This window comes from Castanea sativa, chromosome 3 (assembly GCF_040712315.1).
Source record: "Castanea sativa cultivar Marrone di Chiusa Pesio chromosome 3, ASM4071231v1".
Lineage (NCBI taxonomy): Eukaryota > Viridiplantae > Streptophyta > Magnoliopsida > Fagales > Fagaceae > Castanea > Castanea sativa.
The window spans coordinates 53,094,790-53,108,303 of NC_134015.1; the positions used below are offsets into that span (position 1 = coordinate 53,094,790).

The 13,514-nt window shown below is 35.6% G+C and overlaps 1 protein-coding gene across 1 annotated transcript; it reads left to right on the plus strand.

Annotated features, from left to right (window-relative positions):
- The first annotated feature begins 593 nt into the window (after positions 1-593).
- Positions 594-3,259, plus strand: LOC142628183 (F-box/kelch-repeat protein SKIP11-like). The gene has a single exon (XM_075802219.1). It carries the CDS (start codon positions 1,362-1,364, stop codon positions 2,817-2,819), a length of 1,458 nt encoding a protein of 485 aa, XP_075658334.1. The 5' UTR covers positions 594-1,361; the 3' UTR covers positions 2,820-3,259.
- The last annotated feature ends 10,255 nt before the right edge of the window (positions 3,260-13,514 follow it).

Sequence of the window (13,514 nt, forward strand, 5' to 3'; positions counted from 1 at the left end):
GTTTTTTTCAATATTTTCAATAAGTTTATTACCACACGTTCTTGGTAGTTGATCACATAGGACAGTAATGACAAAATGTAATTTTATGTCAACAACATTTTTACAATAAATATTGTGCGAAAATTGTTATTGGTTATTACTAGTGGGTAAAAAATAATTTTATAAATATGAATTCAAATTAGAACTAATAACTACCGGCCAATTAAAATTTATTAGGAAAGTATGATATACGTTTTCTTACTTGGTAAACGGGTGTAGTTTTACTTCCTCATCATGCTTCACACCCGATCCCACCTCATCCAACCAGAACAACCGGTAAAGTACAACAAAATAGACCGGGAACGAAAAAATTGAAAGCTGCACAGTACAGATCAGCAAAAAAAAAAAAAAAAAAACGTAAGAATAACGGAAATGAGTACCAAGTCAACACGTGTCATAACCGGCAACTCCCGGTAACCGGTTATCTCCCATAACGGCGAACCTCTCTAGCTCAGCTCCTTTTTATGTGGGCCCCCCACAACCCATCTCTCCTACAAAACCCAAAGACTTCAATTGTTAAAAAAAAAAAAAAAAAATTATAATAAAGAGGGACCTCTTAAAAAGATTTTAGCTCCAAAGCTCAGAAGCAAAAGCTTAAGCTTCCCTCTGATCTGCTGAGAGAATCCAAAAGGACCAAACAATTAAAGAGAGAGAGAGAGAGAAACACACACACAAAAGAAAGAGAAATAAGAACAACACGAACGCGAACGCGAACGTGAAGAGTGTTTTCTGTTTGTGTTTGTGTTTGTATATGAGTTTTGGTTAAATTTGAAAAATTCCAATCAAGTCCTCTTTTATTTTCTCCGTCTATTTTTCTTCTTATCCAATCAATCAGTAAGTCCCTTACATTATCATTCCCTTTCTTTACCTTCCCCACTCTTTTTTTTTTTTTTTTTCTTCATTTTTTTTTTCTCTCATGCTTTCAACAACAACAGCAACATAAAAAAACAAATACTATATAATTAGAACAATTATTTTAATCATTAACACCAAATCATACTCTATACGGATCTAATTTTCGTTTTTCTTTTTTATCATCAGATCGTTTCCAGAAACTTTCTCTCCCAAAAAAAAACTTCTTCTCCTCTAATCATCACGCAAACCAATATAGTTTTTTTTTTCTCTCTTTTGGTTGTCAGATCTAATATAATTCATTCTTCGAAATCTTGTTACAGCTTCTCAAACTTTTTTTTTTTTTCCCGGAAAATGAAATAAAATTTACATACATATATTTTTGTTGCTGCTGTTGTTGTTGTTGCTGGTGAAATTGAAAGAATTCGAAAGGCGTAATTGAAAGAGAAAGAGAAAGAGAAAGAAAGATAATGTTGGAAGGTCGGTGTATATTCTCACGGGCGTTTTCGAGTGGCTGTGAGTCTGAAACTAACTGGCCTTTCATGACTTACCATAAGCTCGAAATCACAGCCGGAGGAGTAAAGCGTTCATTGGAAATGGACGGTGGTAGTAGTGGTGGTGGTGGTGGTGATGGTATCGACCACCTTCGTCACCGGAAGAAGAAGGCTTCTTCTAAGCCGTTGGATTATCGCGAGCAGCCAATTTCAACAGTTCTCGCTTCGGTTTCTCTCAATTTGAATCCGAATCCGAATGAGAGCAGTAGTAACAATTCATCATTATCATTATCATCTTCATCTTCGTCTTCGTCGTCGTCGTCTTCGCCTTCGGATGCGAGTTCGGATTCTTTAATCAATTCAATTGGTCGAGAGATTTCGATCAGCTGCCTAATTCGATGTTCCCGGTCGAACTACGGTTTGATTGCTTCGTTGAACCGGGGATTCCGGTCCTTGGTTCGGAGCGGCGACCTCTACAAGCTGCGGCGGTTGAACGGTGTGATTGAGCATTGGATTTACTTCTCTTGTGACTTGCTCGATTGGGAAGCGTTTGATCCAATTATGCACAGGTGGATGCATTTGCCGAGAATGACCTCTCATGAATGCTCATTCATGTGGTCTGACAAGGAGTCATTGGCGGTTGGGACTGAGCTTCTCGTGTTCGGCAAGGAGGTCACCTCTCATGTAATCTACGCGTACAGTATTTTGACGAATTCTTGGACCTCCGGAATGAGCATGAATGCTCCGAGGTGTTTGTTCGGCTCCGCCAGTCTCGGCGAGAAAGCGATTCTAGCAGGCGGGTGTGACTCGCAAGGGAAGATATTGGATTCCGCGGAGTTGTACAATTCGGAGACGAAGACTTGGGAGACTCTGCCGCGGATGAAGAAGCCGAGGAAGATGTGTTCCGGCGTGTTCATGGATGAGAAGTTTTATGTGATTGGGGGAATTGGAGGACCCGATTCCAAGGTTCTTTCGTGTGGAGAAGAGTATGATTTGGTGACGAGGGAATGGACGGAGATTCCTAACATGTCGCCGGCGAGGAATGGTTCGTCAGGTGATAATGAGGGGCAGGGTCAGGGGCAGGGGCAGGGGCAGGCAGCAGCAGCCGCGGCGCCGCCTTTGGTGGCGGTGGTGAACAATGAGCTCTACGCAGCTGATTATGCTGAAAGTGAAGTGAGGAAGTATGATAAGGGGAGGAGAGTGTGGGTTACAGTTGGGAGATTGCCCGAGAGAGCGGGTTCGATGAATGGTTGGGGGCTTGCATTTAAAGCTTGTGGTGACCAGCTTATAGTAATCGGAGGACCTCGGGCATTGGCTGAAGGTTTCATAGAGCTCAACTCGTGGAAACCAAGTGATGGCCCTCCACAGTGGAACTTGCTTGCGAGAAAGCAGTCAGTTAATTTTGTCTATAATTGTGCTGTGATGGGATGCTGATGAAAGGAACAAAGAGTTGGGAAATTTTTTTTGCTCACAAAATGAAAATGTACAAGATTGGGTTTGTCCTTCCATACAGGAGTCTTTGCTAATTGGTAAAATTTCACCCCCCCCACCCCCACACTTCTATCTGTTTTTTAAGATCATTTCCCATTTGGGGTTGGGGAAAGAATTTCAGATTTTGCTCAAGATTCAATAGAATGTTTCTTTCCAAACTTTTGTTTATGCTTTTTTTTTCTTCTTCTTCTTTCATTGAATTTATATCTTCCCCCCATTTTTAGTGACATGAGAAATCTCAAAAGTTGCTGTCATGTAGCACAGGATTTTAGATTCAATAATTTGAAATACCAACACATTGGTAGGTTGTCATCAGTGTTTGCTGAATCTTTTTTTCTTTTTTCTTTTTTAATTTTTATTATAAAGAAAACAGAATTTAGTTACATGGGTTTTCATGATCCTTAATCTTCTTGCTATTGTCTTCAAGGAAGAAAATAAGGTCTGAGAGGTTGTTATTCTGGACATTAGCATTATGTACTGATCAAAATTATTGTTGCAATCAATGAGCTGTATATTTTCAGCCTTCTTCTTTTCAATTTATTGTGTCCTCATGAGGCCTTTGTCATTGATCATATTTTTTAGTTATTGTTTGCTCAGGAACAGAATGTGGTTTTTATTTTGGTTCCTCCAGATAGAATTAACATGAGGTGTTCATTTCTGATATGATCAAGTAAGATGCAATCTTCACATAGATTTGCTTATTCTCTTATATTATTTCCCGATATTATCTGATTTATTAAATAAATGAAGTTGTGAGTTGAAAGAGGGTAATATTTCAACTTTAACAACTTTGATAACAAAAAAAAAAAAAAAATCATACTCAGATGAAAATTCTTCAGTAGTAAAAGCACTGATGGAAAGATTTAGTATATTATACTCCCCCTCCCCCGAAAGAAAATCCTTCATTTCATTTGTGTGATTCATATCAACTAGTCTTTGCAGGAAAATTAACTTCAAGCGCATTTATTTTGCTGTTAAAGTTTTGAATTTCCTGACATGTTTTACATTCTAATGTTCAGTAGTGTAAAATGAATGTACCGATAGCTCTTGGCTAACAAGAGAGATACTGTTACAATTAAAAGATGCCTAGACATACATTGAAGCATTGATGATTGACAATGATAGAATATTATAGTATGAATTGTCATTTATAATTGAGTTTCATTTTTTTTTAAATGTTTGCATATTTTTTGGTGAAATACTTTTTCTTTCATAAATGTAAATTTGTCAAGTCCCAACTGTAGATTAAGGCCCCTGGAACACCCCATACACTTGACTAGTTATCATAACATGAAAAAAGAATAGCTCTTGTAACTTGTTAAAACGAATCCCTTGTCCTTGAGAAGAAAATGGATTTTATCAAGGAAATTGGAATTTAATGATTTTCTCTTAGTAAAAAGCTTTTAGAATCCCAGATTACTAAAAAAATAATGAAGAAGAAGTAGAAAACATGATTTTGGCATACCTTTTCTGGGTTAGTATAATTATGACAGATTACATTAATGTGCTGTATAACTTTAAACTCACTGTGAACTTGAAAGAAAATTTTAAAAGAGACATGACCTAGTATGGGTAACTGAAAGTTCAATAGGGTTGCCAGTGAGCTATAGTTCAATTGGCACTTCCTTCTTCCATAATAATTAGTTGGAGGGTGAGTCATGGGTTAAAGATCCATTGGTAGTGTGTGTAAATTACTAATTAAAAAAAAGGTGGAATAGGGCTACCCTTATGAATTTGGAGATGACTGTGTAACCTTTATTATTTCAAAGTTGGGAGGGTTAAGGCTAAATTTCATAATAGATGACTTCACAACCTTGTGAGTGATATGTTAGAAATACTAAGAAATGTTAGGAAACATGTGACAGAATAGACATCAAACTTCACTTCTGTTCTATGGGGAATATGGCAAAAAACTATGTCAGTGACTCAGAAAAGAGATTAGGTGTGGTGAAGAAAGTAAGCAAATAATTAATCAATTATTTTATAACTGGCAGGGGTAGGACATTAGGATGAAGCATTTTTATATGGGTTCCCATTTTCTTGGTAGGAGTAGAATAATAGGGCTGGTTTTAACATAGATGTGATGGGGATGAATGATTTGGGTGAAGGAGAGTGTGACAAAGGTAAGCTTTGAACTTTTTTATGGTACAAATGTTAAAAGTAAAATAAAATAAAATAGTGTCTGTTCATGTTTGGTGTGCTGTTGCTTTTCTTTCTGTCTATGAGGATGATATTACATGGTTGCTGCTGTAACTTCTTGTGATATAACGTGTTATCTTTGTTTTTGATGGTATTGTAGTATAGCTTGTTGACAGAAGGAAGTATGTACTCACTCTTCTACTAGAATGCATGTCCTTTTTTGTCCAAACCATTTATAATGTCTGAGCTTTTTGGTACTAGGTACCTTTACCATATGAAGTTTATTGCTTGAGAATTTGGCTCAAGTAGAGAAACCAAAAGGCACAGTTTCAGTGCCTAAATACTTTGCAGGTCTGATTTGAATGAGATTGGCTTTCCAATTTGCATTTATAACTTTCCTAGATCCTAGTAGAGTGAAGGAATTTATAATTTGTTTTTGTGGTGTAGTTTGTGAGATATAAGCTTATGCACTCTTCTTGACAAAATCATGCACCTTAATTTTTGATTTTTTCTTCTCGTTTCGTTCTTGATCTGTTTTATTTTCCGTCATGTTCTTTTTTGTTGGACAAGCATGCATTTTCTGTACAAAATTAGTTTTTGTTGAGAAATATGCTGCTCTCCAGGCATGATAGTGAAGGCATCAATGGGATGGAAATGGGACCAATACCTTTTTCTTTTTCAAATGATAAACTTTGTATGTATCTTAATGAAATTGTCAGATTAACTGTCCTGGAGAAGGGCTTCATTAAGCATTAGGGTGTTTACTGTTTAGTACTTCTTGATTGCGCTATCGGATTTGAGTTCCCTTTGTCTAAGCTGCATTTTTCTCTTCATAAAGATAAAATGGGAGTGTGACAGATGTCTTGGAGCACCATCTTCTCTTGGTTTTCTTGCAATAAACTTAACAATGGCTGTGTAAAGTGCTTGTTGGATAATTTTTCTTTCATTTGTTTATTGGGTTTAAAAGCTGAGTAAGAGTAGAGCTAATACTCTTTCTAAATAAAAATTTAAAGAGCTGTATAAAATCTAAATAAGCTGGAAAACAAAACTCCGGCAGACTAGTTTAAGGCTGCGTTTGGTTCAGTGTGTAAAATATTTTCTGAGTGTAAAATAATTTCAGGTGAAAACATTTTCTGAAAAGGAAAATATTTTCTAGTGCTTGGTTGCATTTTAAAAATTATGTTGAAAAATAATTTAAAGTGTTTGGCAATATTTTGAAAATGTAAATTTTCTACTAGTTTCTCACATTTTCTCAACCATTTTTTCAAGTTCCAAACAAATTTTATAATAAAAAATTACAATAATCCACCACCGGCAACTACAAACCCAGCCGCTTTGGCCACTACAAACCCATCCACCACATAACTAATTAATCTGAAAAATCATAATCAAAATCAAAGCCCATTAATCTCAAAATCAATATCAAAACCATCTACCAAAACCCATAATCCACTACCATTGAAACCCACAAACCACCGTAGCCAACGATCCACCACCCTAATCGACCACTATCAATGCTTAAACTCACCCCCAACCCACCACCACTGAAACCCATGAGTCACCCCAACCACCAATCCTCCAAAACCCAAGCAAAAATGTTATTTTACAAAAAAAAAAAAAAAGGCAACGACGGCGTGGGTGGAGAACTGGATCAGATCGGCGATGAGTGAGAGAGAGGACGAAGGTGAAGCAGATGAGAAACTACCTTCACTGGCCGAGGTGCTTGCAGGCACGACGGTCAGGGACTGGGATGTAGTGAAATCGAGGTGGGTTTAGCTGGGTTCATCGGAAATGGGTTTGAGCACGATGGAGGAACTGAGCCGATGCGATCAGATCGGCAATGGGTTTGAGCGGTGCGATCGGACTGGCAGGGCCGTGGGTTGGGGACTGGATTTGGTTTTCACCGGCGATAGCTCTCTTCGTCCTTCGGCTTGGGCTTAGTGTGAGTGATAAGAGCGAGTGAGAAGAGAAATTTTTTGAGGAGAACGGAAATGGTTTGAAGGTAAAATGAAAGTGTAAAATGATTTCCGCCTGAAACCCTCTTATTTTACTGTCAACTGATTTAATTTTTCCTTTGACTAAATTTTTTGACCATCCCTAACAACAAACACAGTAAAAAATATTTTCCTGATTTCTTTTACTATTGAAACAAACCCAACGTAAGAGTTTTAATAATTTACCCAATCGTGGCCCTTTCTTTTAGGCGGAATGTTGCTTTATACGATAGTCATGCAATCACTGATTTTTGGACAGATTTAATGAAAAAATAAAATAGTACATGTTTGGCTGTGATGTAAATTGATTTTATCCCAAAAAATAAAAATAAAAAATCCCTGACACAACTGAAGTTATAACTTTTACTCTTTTAGAATGACTTTTGTCTCTTGTTATGGCATTTCCTGATCAGTAAGAAGGTTTTTTTTTTTTTTTTTTTTTGAGGGGACTAGTGAGAAGTTGGGTTGTCTACTGAGTTAGGCAGTTTATAACACAAACAAATTTACAACTTTTGCCGTAATTCTCCTATGTTGTAGATTGTGATTGGGTTGTTTGTTGTTTTTACATGAACTCTTTTTTTTTTTTTGGTCGAAAAATTGTGATAAAAGTTGTGGATTTGTTTTTTAAAAAACCAGATTTTTTATTTTATGTTTGTATATTATATGATTTGTTGTTTTCAAAATTGGACCAAAAACAGCTGGCAAAGTTGGTCCTTAATTTCCCTTGATAAATCAACCCGCTACACCCACCTACATTACTATATCGTTTCTGTTTCGAGCTTTAGCAATAGTACCACCCGCATTATTTATTTCGTTGCTGTTTTTGAGCTAGCAAATAGTGCATTATACCATCTATGGAATGTAGCCTTTTTTCTTTTTTTCTTTTTTTCAATTCTTCATTTTGAATTTACACAAATACGACAAGAGAAAAAAACTGTATCCCCAAAGTATGCTTCATCAGCATTTGGACATCATAGGAAATGAACCTAGAAATTGATAGGTCGAATTGAATGTTTTGGGCTATAACTTTGACCAAGTTTGAAGGCTACTCAAAAACATGATCTAGTGCCGATTCCATTGTCTGTACTAGCTATAGGCTTAATAGTAGTAGTACTAGTGCGCATTAATTTTTTGCTTTTGCTTCTGTTTGTGGATTTTAGTATTGTCACTTTGGTTCGCTCTTTATGGGCTTTGTCTAGCTTTGAACTGCTTAGGCCTTCTATTGATTAATCAAGTCAGCACTCAGCATTATCTCTAGGATGTATTTTTGGTTTATTTGCCTATTTTTTGCACCACAATGATGATATTTTGTCTCAATTTCTCTAACCACACTGTGCGTCGGTATGATCTGCATTCTGGACCAGCAGGTCGGGGCAGATCAATGGATAATAAGCCAAAACTTTATGGAGTGATTCATCAAAACCTTAGACAGATTACATGTGTCCTATATATGGATAATAGCTATAACTATATGGACCACCAAGGGTGGTGGTATGGTTACTCTCAAGTGGTTTGAAGACGTAAAGCTCTCAAGTTTGAATCACGTAATAAGAAGCACTCGAAAAGAATTCCACGTCTTTGGCTCAATGTCCACTAGTGCCAATGTGAGGTTGGAATAATATCCATGGCTCACTGACTCTCTGCATGGGAAAAGCCTCACGACCTCGACTAAATACCCACTACTTGCAAGCTTGGACTCAATGGATAGAATGCTACAATGTAACGCCCAATTAGGTAAGCTACTCTAGTTGCCCTCTCCTACCTTTTTTTCCCCAATAAAAAGCTAAAATTATATGGATCAACTTATATTTTCACCATAATTTCATTCCCACCAATAAAGAAGACCAAAATCTAACATTTCAAATAGTAAGTTCAAAATTTCACAAAACCCCCCCAATCTATCTGAGCGTATACTGTATAATATCAAATTTCAGAAAAAATAAAATAAAACATTAACTTTTTTTTTTTATATAACCAAACCTTAACCTTTGGATTAATGAGTGAAGTCGAGGAAAAATTTCAGATAGAAAGAGAGAGATTTGGTTAACCTTCCAAACCATACAGTGTCATCTTGTCAGAGTTTTGCCAAAAAAAAAGAAAAAAAAAAAGAAAAAAGAAAAAAGAAAAAAAAAAGAGTTTTATGTTCTTAACTTTTTTTTTCTCTCTAATAGTGGATTTGATTGTTGAGTGTGTGTTGCGCGGGTTTATACTTGACTAGTTCACGTGGGGATATAAGCACAAATGTGATAGACACTTTTTTTGAGTCGCGTTACAAAATGGTTTCAAAGCAAACCTGAGTCTCTGTCTCGATAGCTCTTCTTGCTCTAGTAAATTGTTTTGAAAGGGTTACTTTGTGATGAAACCTTCAATCAAACTGAATCCCTTGATTGACTTAGTGTAGTGGTGAACGAGTAGGATATTCCTTCGATCTAAAGTCGACAATTGATAGGTGGCTTTTAGTTTTTCTGTTCGAGTTAATCAATTCAACCATAGCTTGCAACATATTTGAGTTCCTTTTGTCAAATGGAGGAATTCTAAGTGATCATAGCAAACTTGGGCATGTGTTGAGTTTCACATTGGGTGTCTACAAGATGGATTTGAGTCCCATATTGGGTGTCTACTAGGTAGATATTGAGTTTATACAATGTATTCTAATTGTAACTTAACTAATTTTTTGGGTGTAAGTCTATGCCTTAAATCCAATCATTGCCATCCTTAACTGAAATAACTCTTTCACTTTTATAATAATGGAATGGAGATGAGATAATGAGATTAAGACCCCATGCATGTATAAATTAATTTTTTATATTTTTTTAAATGTCATTCTTTTCTAGTTCACCTGTGAAGTAAAAGTTTCTACATGGGCCGTCTTGCATTGCATTAGACTACTCAGGTCTTATTGCATTAGATTACATGGGCTGCCTCTGCATGAGAAATTATATATCATTTTTACTAATAAAGAATATAATTTATACTATAAGATATATTATTTATATATTAAAAAAAATATGCTCATATCTTATGAACTTATTTGTAAATTTAAACAATCAAATACCGAAGTTTATATATTATCATGTTTAAACTTGTCTCATCTAATATTCGAGCTTTTTAATATGAATTTCAGCTTTGGTTGTTTTTAAAACAAAAAATATATACACAATTTTTTTTTTCATTACGTAGCCATTTTTTCTTTTTGTAGCAGGTTAGATTGTATTGAAGTTGTTGAACTAATCCAACATTAATGATGGTCCAGTGTCCTCAGGCGCTTTTAAGTATAAGCAAGACTTTCTTGGATAGTTTGGTTTTGGACAATTAATAAGATGAAGTAGATGTTGTGGAATCCTATCTCAATATCTAATCTAACCTTATTAGTCAGCATGCAAGGAGTAGGGACTATAGAGGTTAGCCCTCTAATTCCTAGAGGGTTGATATAGAGGCTTGCTGGTGGCCTCCCTCATTCAACATAGGGGGCGATTTAGTAGACTCCCTCATTCAACCACTACTGCAGTAGTGGCTAGATGTAACAATGGTAACATTATTAAAACTTGGACCAAAGGTATTCCTACTTGAACCTATTGTAGCCGAGGCAAGTCAGCAAGTGCTATACTATGGGCTCTTCAACTAGCCTTAGAAGAAAACTATCAAAATGTTATGGTTGAAGGAGATTCAAAGCTTTGTTTTGATGCCCCGGAGTGCCCTAATAGTGCTATGGCTTGTCTATCAAACTATCACCAATAACCTGTTGAACATCTTGGAATTGACTAAGGCCTCGTCTGTTTGGAGTGAAAATAGGAAGGATGGAAAACAAATGGAGGAAAATAGTCATTTTTCACTGTTCGTTTGGAGAGAAAACAAAGAAATGATGGAAAACCAAGAGGAAAATTTTCCTCCCGGGTCCACAAATATTTTCCTCCCAAATTGGGAGGAAAACTGTGGGGAGAAAACATTGGGATGGGGGCTTTTACTAAAAAGCAACTGATGCTTCTAATATTATTTTTTTCTTCAACGTTACTGAACGTTTTTTTTTCCTTTCTTCTTCAACGTTATTGAATGTTTTTTTTTTTTCCTTCTTCAACGTTATTGAACGTTTTTTTTTTCAACATTACCTGAACATTTTATATTATGTAATGAGTACAAATAAATCTATTTCTTACTTATTATGTAACAAGGGTATAATAGTCAATTTATATAAATTACATTTTCCACCCTTCCAACTGAACACACAAGAGGGAAAACTAAATATTTTCCATCCTCCCACTTTTCCACCCCTCCAACCGAACAGACCCTAAGTGTTTTCTAGGCTGCAACCCCAACTGGATTTGAAGTAATTCTAATGTTGTAGGAGAGAAAGGAATCTAAATGGATAATGAAAATAGCTAGTAAATATAAAGATTTTAATCATTAAAAACTTTTTTTTTTCTATAGAATATACTTATGCACAGGATGAGTCTCAAATTCACCCTTCCCCGCGTCTTAAAAAAGGAGGTAGTACTAGCTGAGACAAAACTCATTGACTTAATTACAAAGATTATCAATTGCAAATCATTGAGATATTATATATATATATATATATATATATATATATATATATATATATATATATATATATATATATATATATATATATAAAGTAGAGATTTAGTATACCCCTAGGTCATTCATATTTCAAGCCACACACACGCATAGGGGTGTGCAAAAAACTGAGGAATTGAAAAAATCGCTTCAAACTGACCGAACCGTTGCAAAAATTTCAGTTTAGTTTTGGTTTTATTATATAAAGAACCGAAAATTTCAGTTCGGTTTTTGGTGGCAAATTTGAATGCACCGAACTGAACTGAAATATATTATTATATTAAATATATAATATAAAGTTTGTAAATATTTGAGCTTTGGGCCTCTAACCTTTGTATTATATATGCTTTGCTTTGGGCCTCCCTTGGTTTATATATACTTTGGGCCTCCATCATTTTATTTTAAAACAATTGGACATTTTTTTGTTTATATGATCAGACAGATCAATCATCAAATCCAGCCCTAGCTTAATAGCTTTTCATTTTATCTTTTTAAACATAGTATTTTAAAACCCATTAGATTAAGGAAAATTATTAGATACTCCGAGAGTATCATAAATGCGTACTCCCTCCCCCCCTCCTCACATGAATTGTGAGTTCCACTATAAATTTAATTAGTAGGACCAACAATTATGTGAGAGGGGGAAGTACGCATTTATGGTACTCCGGGAGTTCCCAATAATTACCCATTAAGAAAAATTAACTATTTAAACTAAGTAAATATCAAGTAATTCTTAGGTACTCCCGGAGCACGAAGAATGATGCTCCCTCCTCTCACATTCATGGTGGAGTCCGCTCATTAAATTCATGATGGGGTCTACCATGAATGTGAGAGGAGGGAGCACCGTTTCACTATACTCCGGAAGTACCTAAGAATTTTCCGTAAATATCTAATTAAACTAAAACTAATTAGACTATAAAAACAAATGTTAGAAAACCCTACCCTACATACCCCACACTTTTCACTCTCACACTTTCTAATGACACACACACACACATATCTTATGAACTTATTTGTAAATTTAAACAATCAAATACCGAACTTTATATATTATCATGTTTAAACTTGTCTCATCTAATATTCAAGCTTTTTAATATGAATTTCAGCTTTGGTTGTTTTTAAAACAAAAATATATACACAAATTTTTTTTTTTTTTTTTCATTACGTAGCCATTTTTTCTTTTTGTAGGTAGGTTAGATGGTATTGAAGTTGTTGAACTAATCCAACATTAATGATGGTCTAGTGTCCTCAGGCGCTTTTAAGTATAAGCAAGACTTTCTTGGATAGTTTGGTTTTGGACAATTAATAAGATGAAGTAAATGTTATGGAATCCTATCTCAATATCTAATCTAACCTTATTAGCCAGCATTCAAGGAGTAGGGACTATAGAGGTTAGCCCTCTAATTCCTAAAGGGTTGATATAGAGGCTTGCTGGTGGCCTCCCTCATTCAACATAGGGGGCGATTTAGTAGACTCCCTCATTCAACCACTATTGCAGTAGTGGCTAGATGTAACAATGGTAACATTATTAAAACTTGGACCAAAGGTATTCCTACTTGAACCTATTGTAGCCGAGGCAAGTCAGCAAGTGCTAGACTATGGGCTCTTCAACTAGCCTTAGAAGAAAACCATCAAAATGTTATGGTTGAAGGAGATTCAAAGCTTTGTTTTAATGCCCCGGAGTGCCCTAATAGTGCTATGGCTTGTCTATCAGACTATCACCAATACCCTGTTGAACATCTTGGAATTGACTAAGTGTTTTCTAGCTGCAACCCCAACTGGATTTGAAGTAATTCTAATGTTGTAGAAGAGAAAGGAATCTAAATGGATAATGAGAATAGCTAGTAAATATAAAGATTTTAATCATTAAAAACTTTTTTTTCTATAGAATATACTTATGCATGGGATGAGTCTCAAATTCACCCTTCCCCGC